The 18,725-nt window shown below is 40.0% G+C and overlaps 1 protein-coding gene and 1 long non-coding RNA gene across 2 annotated transcripts; one reads left to right on the plus strand and one right to left on the minus strand.

Moving 5' to 3' along the window:
- Positions 1-1,604: 1,604 nt before the first annotated feature.
- On the plus strand, positions 1,605-2,945 carry LOC134329443 (uncharacterized). Its single transcript, XR_010014874.1, has 3 exons — positions 1,605-1,702; positions 2,171-2,408; positions 2,511-2,945. It is a non-coding gene; the product is annotated as an uncharacterized LOC134329443 (long non-coding RNA).
- A 5,719-nt stretch (positions 2,946-8,664) lies between these two features.
- On the minus strand, positions 8,665-18,091 carry LOC134329254 (monocyte to macrophage differentiation factor 2). Its single transcript, XM_063010461.1, has 7 exons — positions 18,043-18,091; positions 11,944-12,025; positions 10,783-10,943; positions 10,537-10,611; positions 9,567-9,668; positions 8,959-9,028; positions 8,665-8,868 (listed from the first exon to the last, which is right to left on the minus strand). The coding sequence occupies exons 1-7, from the start codon at positions 18,054-18,056 to the stop codon at positions 8,665-8,667; spliced, it is 708 nt and encodes a 235-aa protein (XP_062866531.1). The 5' UTR covers positions 18,057-18,091.
- Positions 18,092-18,725: the final 634 nt, after the last annotated feature.

Raw genomic sequence — 18,725 nt, forward strand, 5'->3', positions numbered from 1 at the left:
CTGAAGCAAGTTTAGCTAGCTAAGTTTACCGTACCTTTACAAAGCTAGGACAACTACAAATACATTACTAGTTTTTGCAGTTGGCTAGTTAGCAATATCTTCACCTCAACAAGCTATAGTCACATTGAAATTACAATGAAATTCTTTCTTGGCATATCCTAGCTTGTTTGGAAGCTGGGATCAGAGCGCAGGGTCAGCCATCGTATGGCGCCCCTGGAGTAGACAGGGTTAAGGGCCTTGCTCAATGACCCAACAGTGGCTGCATAGCAGAGCCTGTATTTGAACCGCCAATCTTCCGGTTGATAGCCCAAAGCTCTACCCAATATGCTACCACTGTCCCTTATGCATGCCCCTATTAATCCACTACGAGCTACGTATGTGCAGTGTAAGCTTTGTCTGCATAATGTTTCGGGTCTCATGGGCCAACTATTTGCCAATAAATAATTCTTATGGGATGTTGACCAAACTAGAATTCATTTCCAACCATCAGTAGTATCTGAACTGGATTAACTGCTATACACGTGCAGGCTAAACTGTCTTTTTGATAGTTTTAGTCAAGTTAAGCACATTTCAATGGACTATTGACCAAAACCAGAATGAATTCCCAACCATCAGCGGGATTCCTTAATGATCAGCCCACAGTGGGGCTTTACAGGTCAAGTGCAGACCTGTACGTTGGGTAGAGCTGAATATTGAGCAAACTGCTTTGTGGCAAGTGCTATACGAAGTACATTAGACTACACGTTACCACATTAAAGTTGAAACTCCTTATAGTTTTAGTCAACTTTCGTACATCAAGTACGAAATGAAACAGGAACATACCAATAATAATACTTAATAAAGTAAAATGTCAACCTTAAATCCCTGTAAGCTATGTATGGGCAGTGTGGGCTTAAATCCTACATAAAATTAACATGTGGGCTGCATGGGTTACCCCAAATTGTACCAGTGCGAACATTAAGGTATTGGGCCTATTTTGGGCCGAATATGGGCAATGCAGGCAGAAATGTTCAGAACAAGGTTTAGGAAGCTTTGTCTGCATAATGTTTTGGGTCTCGTGGGCCAAATCTAACCAACCATTTGCCAATATAAAATTATTATGGGCTGTTAACCAAAACTAGAATTAATTTCCAACCATCAGTAGTATCTGAACTGGATTAACTATACACGTGCAGGCTAAACTGTCTTTTTGATAGTTTTAGTCAAGTTAAGCACATTTTAATGGACTATTCAGCAAAACCAGAATGAATTCCCAACCATCAGCTGGATTCTTTAATGATCAGCCCACAGTGGGGCTTTACAGGTCCAGTGCAGACCTGTACGTTGGGTAGAGCTGATTATTGACCAAACTGCTTTGTTTTAAGTGCTATAAGAAGTAAGTTAAAACTTACTTAGTTTATTTATAGTTATAGTCAACTTTGGTATATCTTTGCCTTTAAACGTACAAGCGATGAAACAAGAACATACCAAGGTCAAAACAGTTACCTCAAAGTAGAATGAATTTCAAACGGTCAGCAAGATCCGTTAGTGACCGTTAACATTCGAATTTTGAATTTAAATTTAAATATAACTGTAACCTCACGCGCGCCAGGTGCACTTCTATACTGCGGCTCTGTCTCCACTGGCAACGCGGCGCGTGGGGCGAAACATGAAAGGCACCCGCTTCTGCTCGTGAGCTTTAATCGGCTTCTGCGTCTTAACGGTGAGCGGCTGATCCCACACAAAGCCTCTTCTTCATTCAAAAACAGATATAAATATAAATAATCCGCTATTAAATGTGTTAAAAACAGGATCTAATTCATCCCAGGTAGGTCCTGGTACGGTCAAGGAAATGCGGCAACGTCTGGTGTACCTGTCCGGTCATTTAAAAAGGCTAATTACTCTACAAAAGTTAGTTACCCTGCGCTGCTAGTTAGTCGTTACATCAGTAAATTGTATTTAAACGCAGAAACGCGATTATTGTAACGTTGTACTCACGCTGACTGCAGTAACGGGACTCATTCCGATGCGCTTTGCAGAATAGAAGCTAGTCCTGACGCTTTGCGGTTCGGTTCAGCCCTGAAATCCGGCAAAATCGGATCAGTATCGGCTTATTTCCATCTTACATTAGCACAGCCGACTCCGTTTTATTGCTCTTACATCCGTTTATTTGCCGTGTCCATGTTTTCAGTTGTGTACACGCTCCTGTTGGTGAGCACCGTCAGAGGATGCCGAGTGTAAACGAGAAGAGCCGAAATGAGAGAGAGAGAGAGAGAGGAGAGAGAGAGAGAGAGAGTCTCAGTTACTAAATTTGGGACACTCCAGGTTGCTTCCACCTACCAAAAGTATGCCAGTAGGTGGATTGACTACTATTGCCTCTTGGACAGTCATCTTTGATGTGTAACTAACCTTCCAACACCAAGAAAAATGTTGGTTTAATCTCAAATCTCAATTTTTGAGTTTGTCAGTAAACAATTTACCATTTTCTGCTATTTTATTGATGCATTTTCTCCCATTTTCTCCCAATTTAGTGTAGTCAATTTGTCTTCTGCTGCTGGTGGATCCCTGATTGCAGTCGAGGTGGGTATACTGCTGCTCACGCCTCCTCCGGAACCCTTTTCACCCATCTGCTAATCAAGGTCCTTACACAGCGTTTGAAGACACCACCCACATAGTCCGGTCATCCCGCCCTAGCAGAAACGTGTCTGCTGCAGGCACTGCCTATTATGCCCCGCTGCGCCACCTGGACACCAACAATTTAACCCTCATTTTAAAATGACCAGTTATTAAGTCGAGGTTTTATCTTCTCATTCAAAATCTTTAGTGTTGACATTTTGATTTGAATTAAAGTCTTTAATCTTAGTTGACATTACAGCAAGTACGATTTTAGTTGTGCAGTCTACATTCGGAGCTCAACAAAATCTACCCTTCAAATCTACAATATTAAAATATAGTAATAAAAGTGAGTGAGCACCAAAATAATGACACAAGGTCTCCACAGATCCTTAAAATCGTTAGTTTAATGACGAATTATAAAACACACACACACACACACACACACACACACACACAGACATCATGAATAAAAATACAAATACTGCAGCTAGATAACAATCCAGTTTTAGAGGTAAGAATTATACATCGTTTATAATGTGCAGTCTGGCAGGATCACAACTTTTCAACAAAGCATGAAAAACATCAAATTGATTGAAGGCACAAATGATATTTACAATGACCTTTATAGTAGCTTTCGACTAACCTTTAGGTTTAGACTTCAGGTAGGTATCGGTGCAGAGACTGTTTAACACAGACTAACATCTATATCAGAATGTGTGTAATTTAGTTCTCCGTTAAGGCCCAAATTTTAAATATTAACTTTAATACTGATCAAAAGTAATAAGGCAAACAATTTCACGTCTAAAGCCCCGGCCAGAACAAAAACTTGCTGTTGTTGGTTTGTGAAGTGGCTGTGGTCAGTTTAACACTGCATTGGCGGAACACTTTATCCATGTATTAACATGGAATTTAGGGAATTAAGCTTCATTAATATAATTTTCAGTTCTGAAGTTGATTCGAAGGACCAAGCTGTAGCCTAGTGGTTAAGGTACTGGACTAGTAATCAGAAGGTCGCTAGTTCAAGCCCCACCACTGCCAGGTTGCTGCTGTTGGGTCCTTGAGCAAGGCCCTTAACCCTCAATTGCTGACTTACTGTAATATAAGTCGCTTTGGATAAAAGCGTCTTCTAAATGCCAAAGATGTAAATGCAAATTATATCATGAGCGTAAACATTTTTTAATACATCAGAAATGTGTGGGATGTATTGTGGGAATCTGTCTGAATTGTTGGTCAATTATCACAAGCACCTATTCACCTCCTATAAATAGCACAAAAAAATATTTTGATTGATTAAATTTAATCATTTAATACTCGTCACTGCCTAATATTGCAACAAATTTAAAGCTTTTTCTAAATTTCATTTAAATTTAGTTTGCACTGGAAGCTGGTGATGTGAAACAGATTATGAATCCTATTAATATTGTTATTATTGTTAAAATCATTACAGTATATTTATTTGTGCATAGACTTTTGCACAGGCCAGGGCTTAAGATGCACATTCAACCGTTTTCATTGTCTGTTAATGTTTTATATCAATTCTAAAATGTATATATATGTATGTATATAAAGTGGCAGTTAAAAAGCTGTAATTCGCTCAAAGACATTAACTAGTTCTCCATGTGTAGCATAAAGAAAGGAAAAGAGACTTCAAGCAAAATAAAATTAACAACAATATTAATGAGGACTTCATAAAAATAAAGACAGAACTTTATCTTGGTATAATTAAATAATTTATCTGGTGTAATATCTAGATCAGAAACCAGAGTTGAGGTAATAAAAAGCACAACCATAAAAGACATTTATACATTCTAATCCATCTTATTCTGCCTTTAACTGACTGTAAACTAGGCCACACATTAACTCTGACTAGGGTTTGTGCTATTGGTGTTGACTGGGGGTTAAAATGCACATTGATTTGTAACCATGTTTACTATGTTATATTAAATGCACGATTGGTGTGATTTTGCTGTGGCAGTGAGAGCTGTAGTTTGTAACACTGTACAGAACACGTTAAGTTTTGTCAGGGAACAACAACAACAATAATAAAAGTAATAGATAATGTAATCCAAAAGAACAAATACAATTTAAATAAATAATACATAAATAATATACATATACATTTTTGTGAGCTTTTTAAACTACTAACTCCTGAAAATTCTGAAAGATTTTGAAATTGGGTCCTGGCATTCATGCTTGGCCCATGAGGTACACTGTGCAAGTTCAAAGCTTTTAAACGGTCACTATTTTTACAGGATTTTGTACAAAAGTTGATTCATCTATCATCTACTCAGCTTCATTTGCTCTGAATGTATATCAATAGCAGGCAAAAGTATGTAGACACCTTAGCATAGGCATGTTTTACATCCCATTCCAAGACCAATAATATGGCAATAATATGAGTTAGGCTTGTGTCTGTGGTAATCTGTGCTCAAGGAACATTTATGAGGTCAAGCAATAATGTTGGAGGAGAAAGTCTAGCTCGCAAGATGTTCAAGTCAGGGCTCTGACCTAGCAGTGAGTGTGGCATCTAAAACATCTAAACTTGATCATTAGAAAGCTTGTCCACATAACTTTGCCCCTGCAGTGTATGCAACTGTAGAATTGACTTCAGTATGTGTGTAAATGTTTCCACAAGCCTTATACGCAATGTCTAAAGATTAAATGATATAAAAGTAATTTTGTTCATACAAGTGAAGCTAAACCTGCTTGTTCCATAAATCAAAACTTTTCGTTTGGTAGTTAGTATTTTCAAATGACTCAACAATAGTGTAAGTTTTAGCATCTAGAATGACATGATTTTGGTATCCATCATGTGGCAAAGCGAATCCCACTTCTAACCTTAACCATTCATGTTTTAAATCTGGCAGCTGTAGCCTAGTGAATAAGGTACTGGACCATTAATCAGAAGGTTGCCAGTTCAAGCCCAACTACTGCCAGGTTGCCACTGGTGGGCCCTTGAGCAAGGTCCTTAACCCCCAATAGATATATACTTAGATATAGATGTATACTGTCACAAGTGTAAGTCGCTTTGGATAAAAGCGTGGACTAAATGCTGAAAATGTAAATGTTTTACACAAACTGGCTGATGAGAAGCTGCTGATTTCACTCTTGGTTTGTCACTTGTGAGCTTGCATGAAACCACTGCAACTGGCTTTTGTTGATGGGCACCGACTAGAAAGAGCTTGTGGTCGAAACAAATACAGTCTACTGTACACCATGACCAACACTATATTACTTTTGTTTTAGAAATGCATTTAACATCTTAACAACTAAATGCATCAAAAACTGGAGCTGCAATTCATCTAATTAAAGCCTATTTTCATGTACGGCATGCAACCCCACCACCCCACTAGATGGCAGCCTATGTTAACGATGTACCTCATTAACGTGGCGACACCTGGTGGTAAAGCCTCAGTATTGGATGTGTGAGTTTAAGTTAAGGTACTGGTTTTGTGCAGGGGTTCCTACGTTTTCCCACTGCTACATACATAATCAAATACTGGTTTTATAACAACTAGTTATTAGTCATTTCTTGAAAAATGGCTTAGATTGCTTATTTGCTTGGGAAATAAAACAAACTGTCACCTTATGCACTAAAGATGGACACATTTCTGCTTATGGTAGCAGTTTGGGTAGCAAGAGACCACTGCTTCTATAGTTTTTAACAGATATTCTGTTCATGTGGGGACAACGAAGTGACCAGCAGTAGTCAAGTATAATTACTAAGAAAGATTTTGGATGCCATTTCACAAAGTAAAATTCCATTTTCCACACAACAGTGGAAGAAATGGGAATGGCATCCTGAGAAAGTACCTGAGAATAAAGCATTTGCCACTACAGCCCAGTCAAAAGTGTGGACTATAGGCAGTCCGGCCAGTTTTTATCATTATCGTTGGCCACCTTGTGTCCTAAGGAGCTAGCTGAGTTCAGGCTGGAAAACTAAAGTAGAAAATGGACTCGATTTAGCGCTACTTACACTTCCTTCTAAAGGTAAACGTCAGACAAACAACTCAGAACTGGGATTAAGCCCGGGCATTAGACCTACTGCTGGCAGACTGAAGCTCAAAGCACTTATGGCGTCTTACACAGACACATGAATGAAATACAAGGATGTGACTTGATCCATAATACCATTAAGACAATATCAATATCCTATTAGTAGTAAACAGTATAGAGTAAACATACTGTAAAAGTATACACAACTCATTCATACATTTAGGACAGTGTGTAAAATGCTTATAAAACAGAAAGCTGTGAGGGTATATAATTTTGGGCAATTTGATGCCTGCAACATGGTCCAAAACAGTTGGGACAGAAGTGTGTTCACCAATTTACCATTAGCATTCCAAAAAGGTATTCATTCATTCTTCACTGATTGTCTTCAGCTCCATACTGTTCAGTTCCTTAGTTGTTATGTTTGTTATATTTTGCACTCAACACTCAACCACATGCTTTGGGTTCTAATAGACCCACATACGATGGCTAACAACTCTAGCTTTTGAACTTTACATTGGAAACACTCTGGAGGGTCATTTTCTCCTTCCAACCAAATAATACTTATGGCATTAAGTATAGGTCAAAGGCATTCGGCAAATGACTGCTTTCTGACTTAGTGCATTTACAGTCTGTCCTATCTTTTGTGGAATAAAGGTTTGTATACATGAAATCTTTATGTCTTGGCAGGAAGAAAAGTGTCTCTATTGGCAGTGTCAGAAAAAAACAGCAATCAAAGATCCCTGTTACACAATACATAATAGGTATCAGATCAACTGTGCTGTACTTTTAACTGTCCTGTAATTTTACATTTTACCCCTAAGTGAGTCTTGAAGGTTACACCGGTGTGTGTGCTTGGTTAAATCCAAAATACACTGAATTTTAATTTATTTAAGAGCCTGCATTGCAACACCAATTCTAGCACCACCATGATTCAGAACAAGCATCACAATGTTCCTTGTGGTATTTCTGTACTCTACATGGAGACAAGTGTCGACACCAGTTCTTACTAGTGTTTATTTTTGACACTCGTTTGTATCCGGTATTTAAAATCAAGCATTTAGTTCCCAAAGATTAACACAACCAACAGAATAGATCTTTCATTTTTTGGGACAGTGGTAGCCTAGTGGGTTGAGCTTAGGGCCATCAATCGAAAGGTAAATCTTAACCCTTTCTGCTCCAGGGGTGCTGTACAATGACTGACCCTGCGCTCCAATCCCAGCTTCCGAACAAGCTGGGATATGCAAACAAAGAATTACGTTATACTGTACACCTGCATATGCATATACGACAAATACAGGCATTCTGCTCTATTTTGAAAAGCTCAGTGACTTTAAGCTCATATTTATACCCTGCAGGAGCTGCGTGTTCAACAGTAAGTGCCGTTGTGTTCAAGTGGAAACATCTTAGAGCAAATGACAGAAATGTCCATGCTTGCAGTGGTATGTACCAAAACTCACTCTGGTAGTAATACTGTTCTGCACAAGCTGTAACTTGAACAATGTCTAGCACCTTTGGGATGAATTGAAACGTTAATTGTGAATTAGACCTTGCTGCCCAACATGGATGCTGAATAGAGGTGAGTTCCTGCAGGCACCTTTCAAAATATATTCTATATACTGTATTTAAGAGTGGAGCAAACTGGTATCATCTTGATACTACTGTCCATAGTTTTGGATGTGATGCTCTGATGTCAGGTCTCCATAAAGTTTTGTTTATAATTATAGGTTATTAGTACTGGAATGCAGGCTAAAAGTGCTCAATCAGAATCGTTCAGTGTTTTGCTTCTTTGTCTTTTGTATCTCAAAGAACAAGTGAAGCAAATGGATTCTGAAACTTGTAGCTCTCACGCTCTCTGAATTTAGCTTCTGGTTTTTCCTACATTACAGGATCTGCCTGTATTTATAATGACACACACATAAATCCCTGATAGAATAAAAAATAAGGACAGTAGCTGCACTGCCCACCAGCAGTGTGTAAACCAGTAGTTTTAAATCAAATATTGTTCACCTTCATGTAACATCATCATCATATTATATATAAATACTGTCAGGTATCTTCTTGTGTATGTTTGTGTCACCGGGCGGTGCTGGTCTGTTGATTGCCAGGTGTGTACAGGTACTTCCAGATAGCGTAGTAATGGATGCCCGCCCCCATGGCGACAAACAGGTGCCATATGGCATGTGCGAATGGCACCACTCCATCACTTTTAAAGAACACCATCCCCAACACGTAACACCCACCACCAACCAACAGCTCGCACAGACCCGACCTGTCGGCCTGAGAGACAGAGCAAGAAGATAAAGTAAGAGTTTCTATTCCTCTGAGAGAATTAATGTTTGGGGTCATGTGACGTGGACATTTTCTTACCATAGAAAGAATAACCATGGATGGAAACACTCCCACTGACGTGTAGCAGACCAGCTCGACTACTTTATACCTGCAACATCAGGAAGCATAATCAGAAACACTTGATACTAATAAGATTTCTGCATAATTTCCTCATATCTAGGATGTTCTCTAGTGCATTTTAAACCAAACCTTTTTGAATCACACTATAACGTATTGCACACAAACACTAAAGCCTTATAAAAGCTGTAAAGTATGGTGGAGGGTGTCTTATGATTTGGAACTGCTTTGCTGCCTTAGAGCTGGGCTGTGAGATCATACATTTGGCAGTTTGTTTATTTTATTGTTTAACACCATGTTAACACATTGGTTACATTCATGGCAGGAACATTGAAGTTATTTATTTATTTATTAATATTTCCAAGTCATAGTCTTTCTTGTTTCATTTTTGTTTTAGTTATCTTCGTATGCGAGTCTTCAGTTTTATATTCGTGAATGATTGGTTGACTGAGGGGTACATTTGGCAGTAATATGTGTATTTTTCACACTGACTCTTTCTACTAAACTAGGACACTGATGTGAGTCACCAGGAAGACCTAAAACACACATACACACACACATTTACATACTTCTCATGGAAAAAGAAGACGTATGCTGTTCCTCCAGATGCCATCACCCAGACCACCCAGCGCATGTGAGCAGCCCATGGACCAAGTTCTCTTAACGTCAGCCTAACAAGACACAAACACACCAACATGTCAATATAAACTGGTGATTTAAGATAAGATAAGATTCCTTTATTGATCCACATGGGGAAAATTCGAGTGTCACAGCAGCTCCAGTACAGTGTAAGTATAATAAAAATAAAAAATAAAATAAAAAATTATAAAAAATATTAAGAAGAAAGAGCAAAAAGAGCACAAAAAAGCAAAGTAGGTAAGAGCTGCTGCAATAGGCTGCTGATCCCTCCAGCGCTAAGGTGTGAATTTCTTTTCCTTGTTGGTCTATAGAGACATCAAGAAAATGGTAACCGTTCAACAACCCAAATCCAAACCCAAATTGTTTTAGAAATGTAAGAATATGAGTTACTGTGCGCTAAAAATGCTCCCCTACGGCCGCTCAGGTAACGCAGCGGTAAAAACACACACAGGAACCAGAGCTGGGATCTCAAAAACATCGTATCGAATCTCAGCTCTGCCTTGCCGGCGGAGGATGAGCGGCCACATGAACAACGATTGGCCTGTTGTTCAGATATGGGTGGGACTAAACCGGATGGGGTCTCTCTCTCATGACTGGTGCAATTACGACCTCTGCTGGCTGATTGATGGTGCCTGCACAGAGATGAGAAAAGAGTGCTCTCGGGGTGTGTCTCTCTGTACACAACGCTGAGCTGCACTGCACTCGTCAAAGTGTAGGTGATAAGATGCATACGGCTGCTGCCCACGTGTCGGAGGGGGCGTGGGTTAGCTTCGTTCTCCTCAATCAGAGCAGGGATCGGCATTGGTGGAGAGGAAGCATGACGCAATCGGGCAATTGGAAAAAAAGGGGAGAAAATGCATAAAGAATATATATATATATAAATGCTCCCCTCATGCTCACCAGGGTGTGTAGGATGCAGCAATGAAGAAATAGATCACCATCCGGTCACACATGTGAAAACAGTGCTCGACTGATCTGAGAACATAAGCAGAAACATGCAAAGATGCGTAAGACTAAAACTCCTGCAAAAGAAAATGTTCTCATAAAACACGTCAGAACAAAGACTGACAGAGCACAGATTGTACATGTTCTCTTACAAAGATGACTGCTTCTTTAGGAAATACGCTATAATGTGTGTGTGTGTACCGGAGATGGCTTTTCTTCCAGGTGATGGTGTGGAAGGCTGTGGAAATAATAAAAAGGCTTGACAGTCCGGCGCCATACAGCCACGCTGCAATCTCCTCCCAGTGATCATCAGACAGGAAGTACAGCAAAACTCCACCAACGATGCTTGGAAGGATCCAGAGCTGTTCAAGTTCAAAACAAATGTTGGTAGTGAAGGAATAAATATTACAGATACACACAGTTACAGACAGAGAGGACCAAAATGTGTACACAATTCAACAAAAGTAACAACTGTATATGAGTTGTAATACTACATTTATACATACAAAGGGCTAGATCAAAGTCACGTTATATAATCACAACAGATGCTTAAAAGTGGTTACCATAAGTGTCCAGACACTTCTGATTTCAGAATTTATAAATATATCAGCAATTTAGCCCTCTAATATTCAATGAATGTTGAAATGGCGGGTTTATTTTTGTTTGTTTAGATTAATCAGTTCACAAGGTTATATATCAAACACAGTCATGGACATTTCAGTGTCTCCAGTTCACCTAACTTGCACGTCTTTGGACTGTGGGAGGAAACCGGAGCACCCGGAGGAAACCCACGCAGACACGGGGAGAACATGCAAACTCCGCACAGAAAGGACCCGGACCGCTCCACCTAGGAATCGAACCCAGGACCCTCTTGCTGTGAGGCAACAGTGCTACCCACTTAGCCACCCATGAAATGGCAGGTAGATTGATGCAGCAATTTATAACTAATTAATACATTTATAATTTGTTTTATGCTATTTTAACAGAAGCCAGTTTTAGTTCGGTTGTGGGGAAGAAGATTTTTAGAAAGTGCTTTTTGTATAATGTATACAATTCAGCATTTAGCATATGCTGTTTTTCTCCTATATCTCAAAGTTTGATCACGTCCAATTTTCAACTACAGCTCATTTTTTTGCATCCGCTATGCCCATGCTGGCTGAGGAGGGACCCAGACTGCCATGTAAAGCCACGAACCATTTTTGTACCATGGTATTTACTCAGAATTGAGTGTAAAAAGTGTGTAACTTTTCAGGCGACACGTTTTTTGTCCATCTATAAAGCACCAAACATTTATTAAAATCCTAAACCTGGTGTAATCCAGAAATCTCACTGTATTAAAACTGAATGTGTAACAGGACTTACTGCATGTGTGGCACAGTTAGCTGCGTGCTCATAATCTGTCGGCTGATACCTCTTATTAGCTGGTGCTCGATTGTTCATAAACCTGTAAATGTAGAGAAAACAATTATTACAACGTAAATGCACATACTGCTCCAATACATCGTATGTTCAAAAGTATTTGGCTACCCCTTACAATTATTAAGTATGTTTATTAGTTTTAGTTTTATTAATGCATATTAAAAACTTTAAACTTTGTAGCCCTTTGCTTCTAGCATGACTGTGCCCATGACACATTCTTTGATGAGTCTGGTGTGGAGGAACATTTAGTGCTGATTTGGTGTGGGGAACGACTTTCCTGCTTCAACAGTGACATAATAATAAATGACACACAGAAAATTTAAAGAGTCTGGTGTAAAACAACTGCCACAACCTGAACTCCATTCCAGATGTGTACAGGAACACAGAGTTTAAGAGAAAGCGTAAGTTAGGCCTTATCGCAAATGCTCTTGTAGATGAATAGATCCAAAATCTTGTAACAAAGCCTGTCAAGACTGAAGTCAAGACTGCCGTGCCAACAATGCTGCTCCTGCCAGATGTGAAACCTGCCGTGTTTGCACCAAGAATGTCAAGAACTCACTACAGACTTGATCACAGACTGGACTGAATAATAACTCCAATTATTTTTGCTATTTATAGCTTTTAGTTCATTTTAATTTTGTGTTTGTATGATTTGTGTAAATCCTATTTATTCAAATTATTCTCCAGGCCACCCAAGGACGGGGGTCCCTGCTGAGTCCGGTTCCTCTTAAGGGAGTTTTTCCTTGCCACTGTCGCCCTCAGCTTGGTCAACAGAGGTTTTTGGTCTGTTGGTCCTGGATTCTGTAAAGTTGCTTTGAGACATTGTCTATTGTAAAAAGTGCTGTATAAACTGAGACCTGGCCTGGTGCTTACAGACACAACTGGCTGTTGAGGGTGGGGTATCATCTTCATGTATGTTATAGCTCTATGCAAGTGTCAACCACTGACAGATGGCAAAAGGGGGCACTGCAATAGGGGATTGGACATGTCTAAATGATCAAAAGGCAAAAAATGGACAGGATAATGACAATCAAACTGAAAAATACTTTAAAACCCTAAAACATGTCAGAAACACTGTAAATAAACTCCAGTGTTTTGTCAGAGCGAGGGATGTGATCGCTGAACCAGCCGGACTCGTGACTGCTCGCTAATCAAATCAAGCTGATGCTGCTACAAGCTGCTGTCCGGATGGTTGCCTGGCAACAGCTGGTAACCATGGAGGAGGATGAGTGAGGATCTCTGCATTTTAAACACGATTACGTGATGTCAGCGTTGCCGTGGAAACATAGGACCTGTGGAGTCTGAGGCAGCACTGAACGGATGCGCCGGTGAACATGGATAAAAGACGCGTCCCACGATCTGTCGCATTCCTGCAATGTTTATATAATGCTATGTAATGCGTTATACACTATACAGGTGTATAAAATGATAGTAAAATAAATAAAATGCTTTTAACTTTGTGACAACAGTTTAAGGAAGGCCCTTTTATGTTCCAGCATGACAGTACCCCTGCGCAAAAGCCTGATCTTGGTGAGAAGTTTGGTGTGGAAAGACTCTGGTGGCCTGCACAAATCCCTGACATCATCCCGATCTTTAAAACAAATTGGAATGTCGATTGCGAACCAGCCTGACCTCACAAATGCTGTTTAGACTAATTGAACACTATTTCTCATCGACGTTCCAAACCCTTGTGAAAAGCCTTACCAGAAGATTAGTGGTGCTAATAGTTTATATGGCTAATATATACTAATGGTATGCTAATGGTAAGCTTATGATCAAGCGTACACATACTTTTAACCCTGTAGTGTACACTGCATATCTTAAAGTATGTAAGCATCTGAAACTCAAACATCAGAAAGTCAAATGATAAAGTAAGTAAGCTTTCAGCACAACATGGGCTTCCTCTACATGAAACTGATGAGCAATATTGACAGCATTAATAAACCAATTGATTACTTGTCAACTTTTGGTTATTCATCAACGTCCTTAATTCACTGTCAATGATTTTCTTATATAAAACATCTGCATCTGCTTCTGGATAATTCTTTCATGATATTTATACAGTTACAGGAAAAAGTATCCACCCTCCACCCCCCCGGACACGCTCGCTTTAGGACAATCTCACTACGTGCCATTATAAGCATTTACTGTAAAGCTTGTGTCTGGATTGCTCGTAAAATCTAGAACATTAGCTTACAATAACACTTGCACTGAAGAGGAAGAAGACTGGGGTGTGTGATGTGCAGTTCGTAAGTGCGATTTGCCAGTTCACACCCAGTTGGCTCTCACTTATCATAGACTCGTAACAGACATACACACGACAGCGTAGGAAGTCCAATAAAATAACCTCACACTTGTATTTAACTCGGTCTGATTTAATGATATGATAAGTAATCTGCTGCTAAAGTTAGCCTATGGATAAAGCAGTCCAGATTTGTAGGCTGCAATCAAGATAAACCATTGTTTCGCTGATTCAGATGTTTAGGCTAAAATGAAATGAAATCAGATTAAAAGATACAGAGATCCAGATAGGTAAAGCTTTAATGATTTGAAAGTGTAGGAAACATATAAAAAGTGACCCAGCTGTGTAGGCTATAGATAAAGAGACCCAGATGTGTAGGCTATATATAAAGTGACCCTGTGTTTACATACCTCACTCACAGTTGTTGAATTCTGTGTTTTGTTGGTAGTAAACTTCATCAAACACCCTCGCAAAGGTCCAACTTTGTCATCTGCCCTGAATATATGCCCCAGTTTCTATATTTATAGACCTAGCCTAAAAGCTTTGGCCTAGTAAAGCAGACCTAAATGTACCAGTATAGTAAACCTGCTTCACAAAACACTTTATTTACTTTCCAAAGCATACACTACATATCTCCACATTTACTGACTGTTTCTGCCTCACCAATTTGTATAAAACTGAGCTAGAATGTACACAGATCAGGCATAACATTTTGACCACCTTCCCCGCTCGAGGCATGGACTCCACTAGAGCCCCTGAAGGTGTGCTGTGGTATTAGGCACCAAGATGTTAGCAGCAGATAAGGTGGAGCCTCCATGGATTGGACTTGTTTGTCCAGCACATCCCACAAATGCTGGATGTGCCGTGATGAAGAGATAATCAGTGTTATTCACTTCACCTGTCAGTGTTCATCATGTTACGCCTCGTTGGTGTATTATATGCCTTTAAATTTGTCTACGTACTTGTGGCACTAGAGTTAGTGTATCATCTTATGTGTATTATTTATACTTTTTTTATACGGCAACCTTAACAAACTCAAAGCTGGTTTTGGTTTCATGATTGTTCTAGCTACGAAGGGTTGGGTGGAGACTCTGTATTAATGGTTCTGGAATTGGATGTCCAACAGCTTATGAGGTTATCAGGTTTCCTCATATTTTGTTCTTACAGACACACAAAAGACGACCAACTGAAGTGCAACAACTTTTGCCTCGTTTGTTTTTTATTTTCCAATAAAGCAGAACTCGTTTTGGCTTCATCAACACATGTTCCAGGTATTAACTAAACAGTGATTCCGGAATCTACAGATAACAACACATGGGTTTTAGGACAAGTTCTGCATGGAACACTTGAATTTTAAGTAAAATGGGGACAGTGGTAGCTCAGTGGTTAAAGTGCAGGACTAGTAACGGGAAGGTCAAGCCTCACGTCTGCCAGGTTGCAACTGTCGGGCCCTTGAGCCCTTGAGCAAGGCCGTTAACCCTCAATTGCTTGCAGTGTATGCAGTCTCAACTGTAAGTTGCTTTGGATAAAGGCGTCTCCCAAATGCTGAAAATGTAAAATAGAAATAAAATTCAGATGTTGATGAAGCGATCCAGATGTGTAAATTATGGCTCAACCAATTCAGAACTGCAATCCAGATGCACACACACACGTATATACGTATATATACATTATATATATATATAAAATGTGTGTGTGTGTGCATCTGGATTGCAGTTCTGAATTGGTTGAGCCATAATTTACACATCTGGATCGCTTCATACATCTGGATCGCTTCATCAACATCTGAATTATATATACAGTATACAGGGGTTGGACAAAATAACTGAAACACCTGGTTTTAGACCACAATAATTTATTAGTATGGTGTAGGGCCTCCTTTTGCGGCCAATACAGCGTCAATTGGTCTTGGAAATGACATATACAAGTCCTGCACAGTGGTCAGAGGGATTTTAAGCCATTCTTCTTGCAGGATAGTGGCCAGGTCACTACGTGATGCTGGTGGAGGAAAACGTTTCCTTACTCGCTTCTCCAAAACACCCCAAAGTGGCTCAATAATATTTAGATCTGGTGACTGTGCAGGCCATGGGAGATGTTCAACTTCACTTTCATGTTCATCAAACCAATCTTTCACCAGTCTTGCTGTGTGTATCGGTGCATTGTCATCCTGATACACGGCACCGCCATTGGATGCACATGGTCCTCCAGAATGGTTCGGTAGTCCTTGGCAGTGACGCGCCCATCTAGCACAAGTATTGGGCCAAGGGAATGCCATGATATGGCAGCCCAAACCATCACTGATCCACCCCCATGCTTCACTCTGGGCATGCAACAGTCTGGGTGGTACGCTTCTTTGGGGCTTCTCCACACCGTAACTCTCCCGGATGTGGGGAAAACAGTAAAGGTGGACTCATCAGAGAACAATACATGTTTCACATTGTCCACAGCCCAAGATTTGCGCTCCTTGCACCATTGAAACCGACGTTTGGCATTGGCACGAGTGACCAAAGGTTTGGCTATAGCAGCCCGGCCGTGTATATCGACCCTGTGGAGCTCCCGACGGACAGTTCTGGTGGAAACAGGAGAGTCGAGGTGCACATTTAATTCTGCCGTGATTTGGGCAGCCGTGGTTTTATGTTTTTTGGATACAATCCGGGTTAGCACCCGAACATCCCTTTCAGACAGCTTCCTCTTGCGTCCACAGTTAATCCTGTCGGATGTGGTTTGTCCTTCTTGGTGGTATGCTGACATTACCCTGGATACCGTGGCTCTTGATACATCACAAAGACTTGCTGTCTTGGTCACAGATGCGCCAGCAAGACGTGCACCAACAATTTGTCCTCTTTTGAACTCTGGTATGTCACCAATAATGTTGTGTGCATTGCAATATTTTGAGCAAAACTGTGCTCTTACCCTGCTAATTGAACCTTCACACTCTGCTCTTACTGGTGCAATGTGCAATTAATGAAGATTGGCCACCAGACTGGTCCAATTTAGCCATGAAACCTCCCACACTAAAATGACAGGTGTTTCAGTTATTTTGTCCAACCCCTGTATATAACCACTACCTTATATAAAAACACTACCTTATATCATGTAAAGCCTGTATATATATCCACTACCTTATATAAAAAAACACTCTTATATCATGTAAAGTCTGTACCTTCACCTTTATACCTTTAGATATTGTTTGTGTATGAGGACTTTGAGGAGGTTGTATGTCTATTTCACCGTTCATTGTTTATGATCATGCGACTGTGTATGTTTTGTTTACAAGACGTTGCATAACAAATTTCGTTGTGTTTATATACAATTGCAACAAAGAAATGCATTTATTAATTAAGAAAGTAATTCAGGTGTGTAGTTTCCAGTGAAGACAGACCCCCCGCCACCCCAACCACCATCACTACCACCACCAATAATAAAACAACACATAAAAACATGTAATGAATGTAAAAACGTGCATAAGTGTAATAGTATACTCTATATTACATGTGGCGTGTGCTTTGCGCTTAGTGTTTGCAAGTGGCACCGGACCCACAGCGACCCAGCCCAGGACTAAATAAACACACACAATCCAAACTGTCTTCCAAATCACTTCAATAAACCTGCTGCAGAGCATCCATATGATCAGAATCTTTCTTCATAATTAGACCCATAACTGTTTCTTGGTGTTGTAATAATCGATGTGAATGATTGTATCGTTACGACCCTCCCGGACACAATGAGCAGCTATTACGCGTCGTGCCATTTCTGTTGTCTGGTCATTTTTAAACGCCTTAAACATCTGATGCTCTTACCTTACAAGATTCATTGAAACAATATCAGTGCAACTGTTGCAGGTGAAAATGTTGCAGGGCTGCAGAATAATCCAGACACGATATTACAGCTTCGATTAACCGTAAACACGTGTCTACCCGAGCTCACGACGCCCGCTGAACATCATCATCATCATCATCATCATCATCATCATCATCATCATCATCATCATCATCATCATCATCATCATCATCATCATCATCATACCGGCAATACGGCTCGATTCAGCTCACTATCGATTAGGAGAACGGAAGTCGATGGTCTGACCCCAAATCAACTCCTAAATAACACACTGGTGCACTATGTAGGGTAAAACACAGTGGATTTTGTACCCTACATAGTGCTCTTGTTTAAAAAAAATGAGCTATTTTGGAACGAAGCCTCGAAGGATGTTTAACTCTGTCGCACAAACAGAAAGCAAGTGTCCAAATACTTTTGGTTTTATTGTTCGACAAATCCTGAGACTCACTCATTAGATCGTCATGGAGTGTGCAAGGAGGATTTAAACATGTTTATTAATCCAAATGTTTGTGTGTTTCTGTGCGTTATTAGTCAAGTCAACTTTATTTATATAGCGCTTTTTACTATAGACATTGTCTCAAAGCAACTTTACAGACTCCAGGACCAACAGATACAAAAACCCTGTTGAGCAAGCTGAGGGCGA

This window comes from Trichomycterus rosablanca, chromosome 15 (genome assembly GCF_030014385.1).
Source record: "Trichomycterus rosablanca isolate fTriRos1 chromosome 15, fTriRos1.hap1, whole genome shotgun sequence".
NCBI lineage: Eukaryota > Metazoa > Chordata > Actinopteri > Siluriformes > Trichomycteridae > Trichomycterus > Trichomycterus rosablanca.

Coding starts and splice junctions, on each gene's coding strand:
- LOC134329254 (XM_063010461.1), bottom strand. Junction 10,944..11,943: donor CTAACTGTGCCACACATGCA/GTAAGTCCTGTT, acceptor GAACTTGAACAG/CTCTGGATCCTTCCAAGCAT. Junction 9,029..9,566: donor GTCTTCTTTTTCCATGAGAA/GTATGTAAATGT, acceptor CTGATGTTGCAG/GTATAAAGTAGTCGAGCTGG.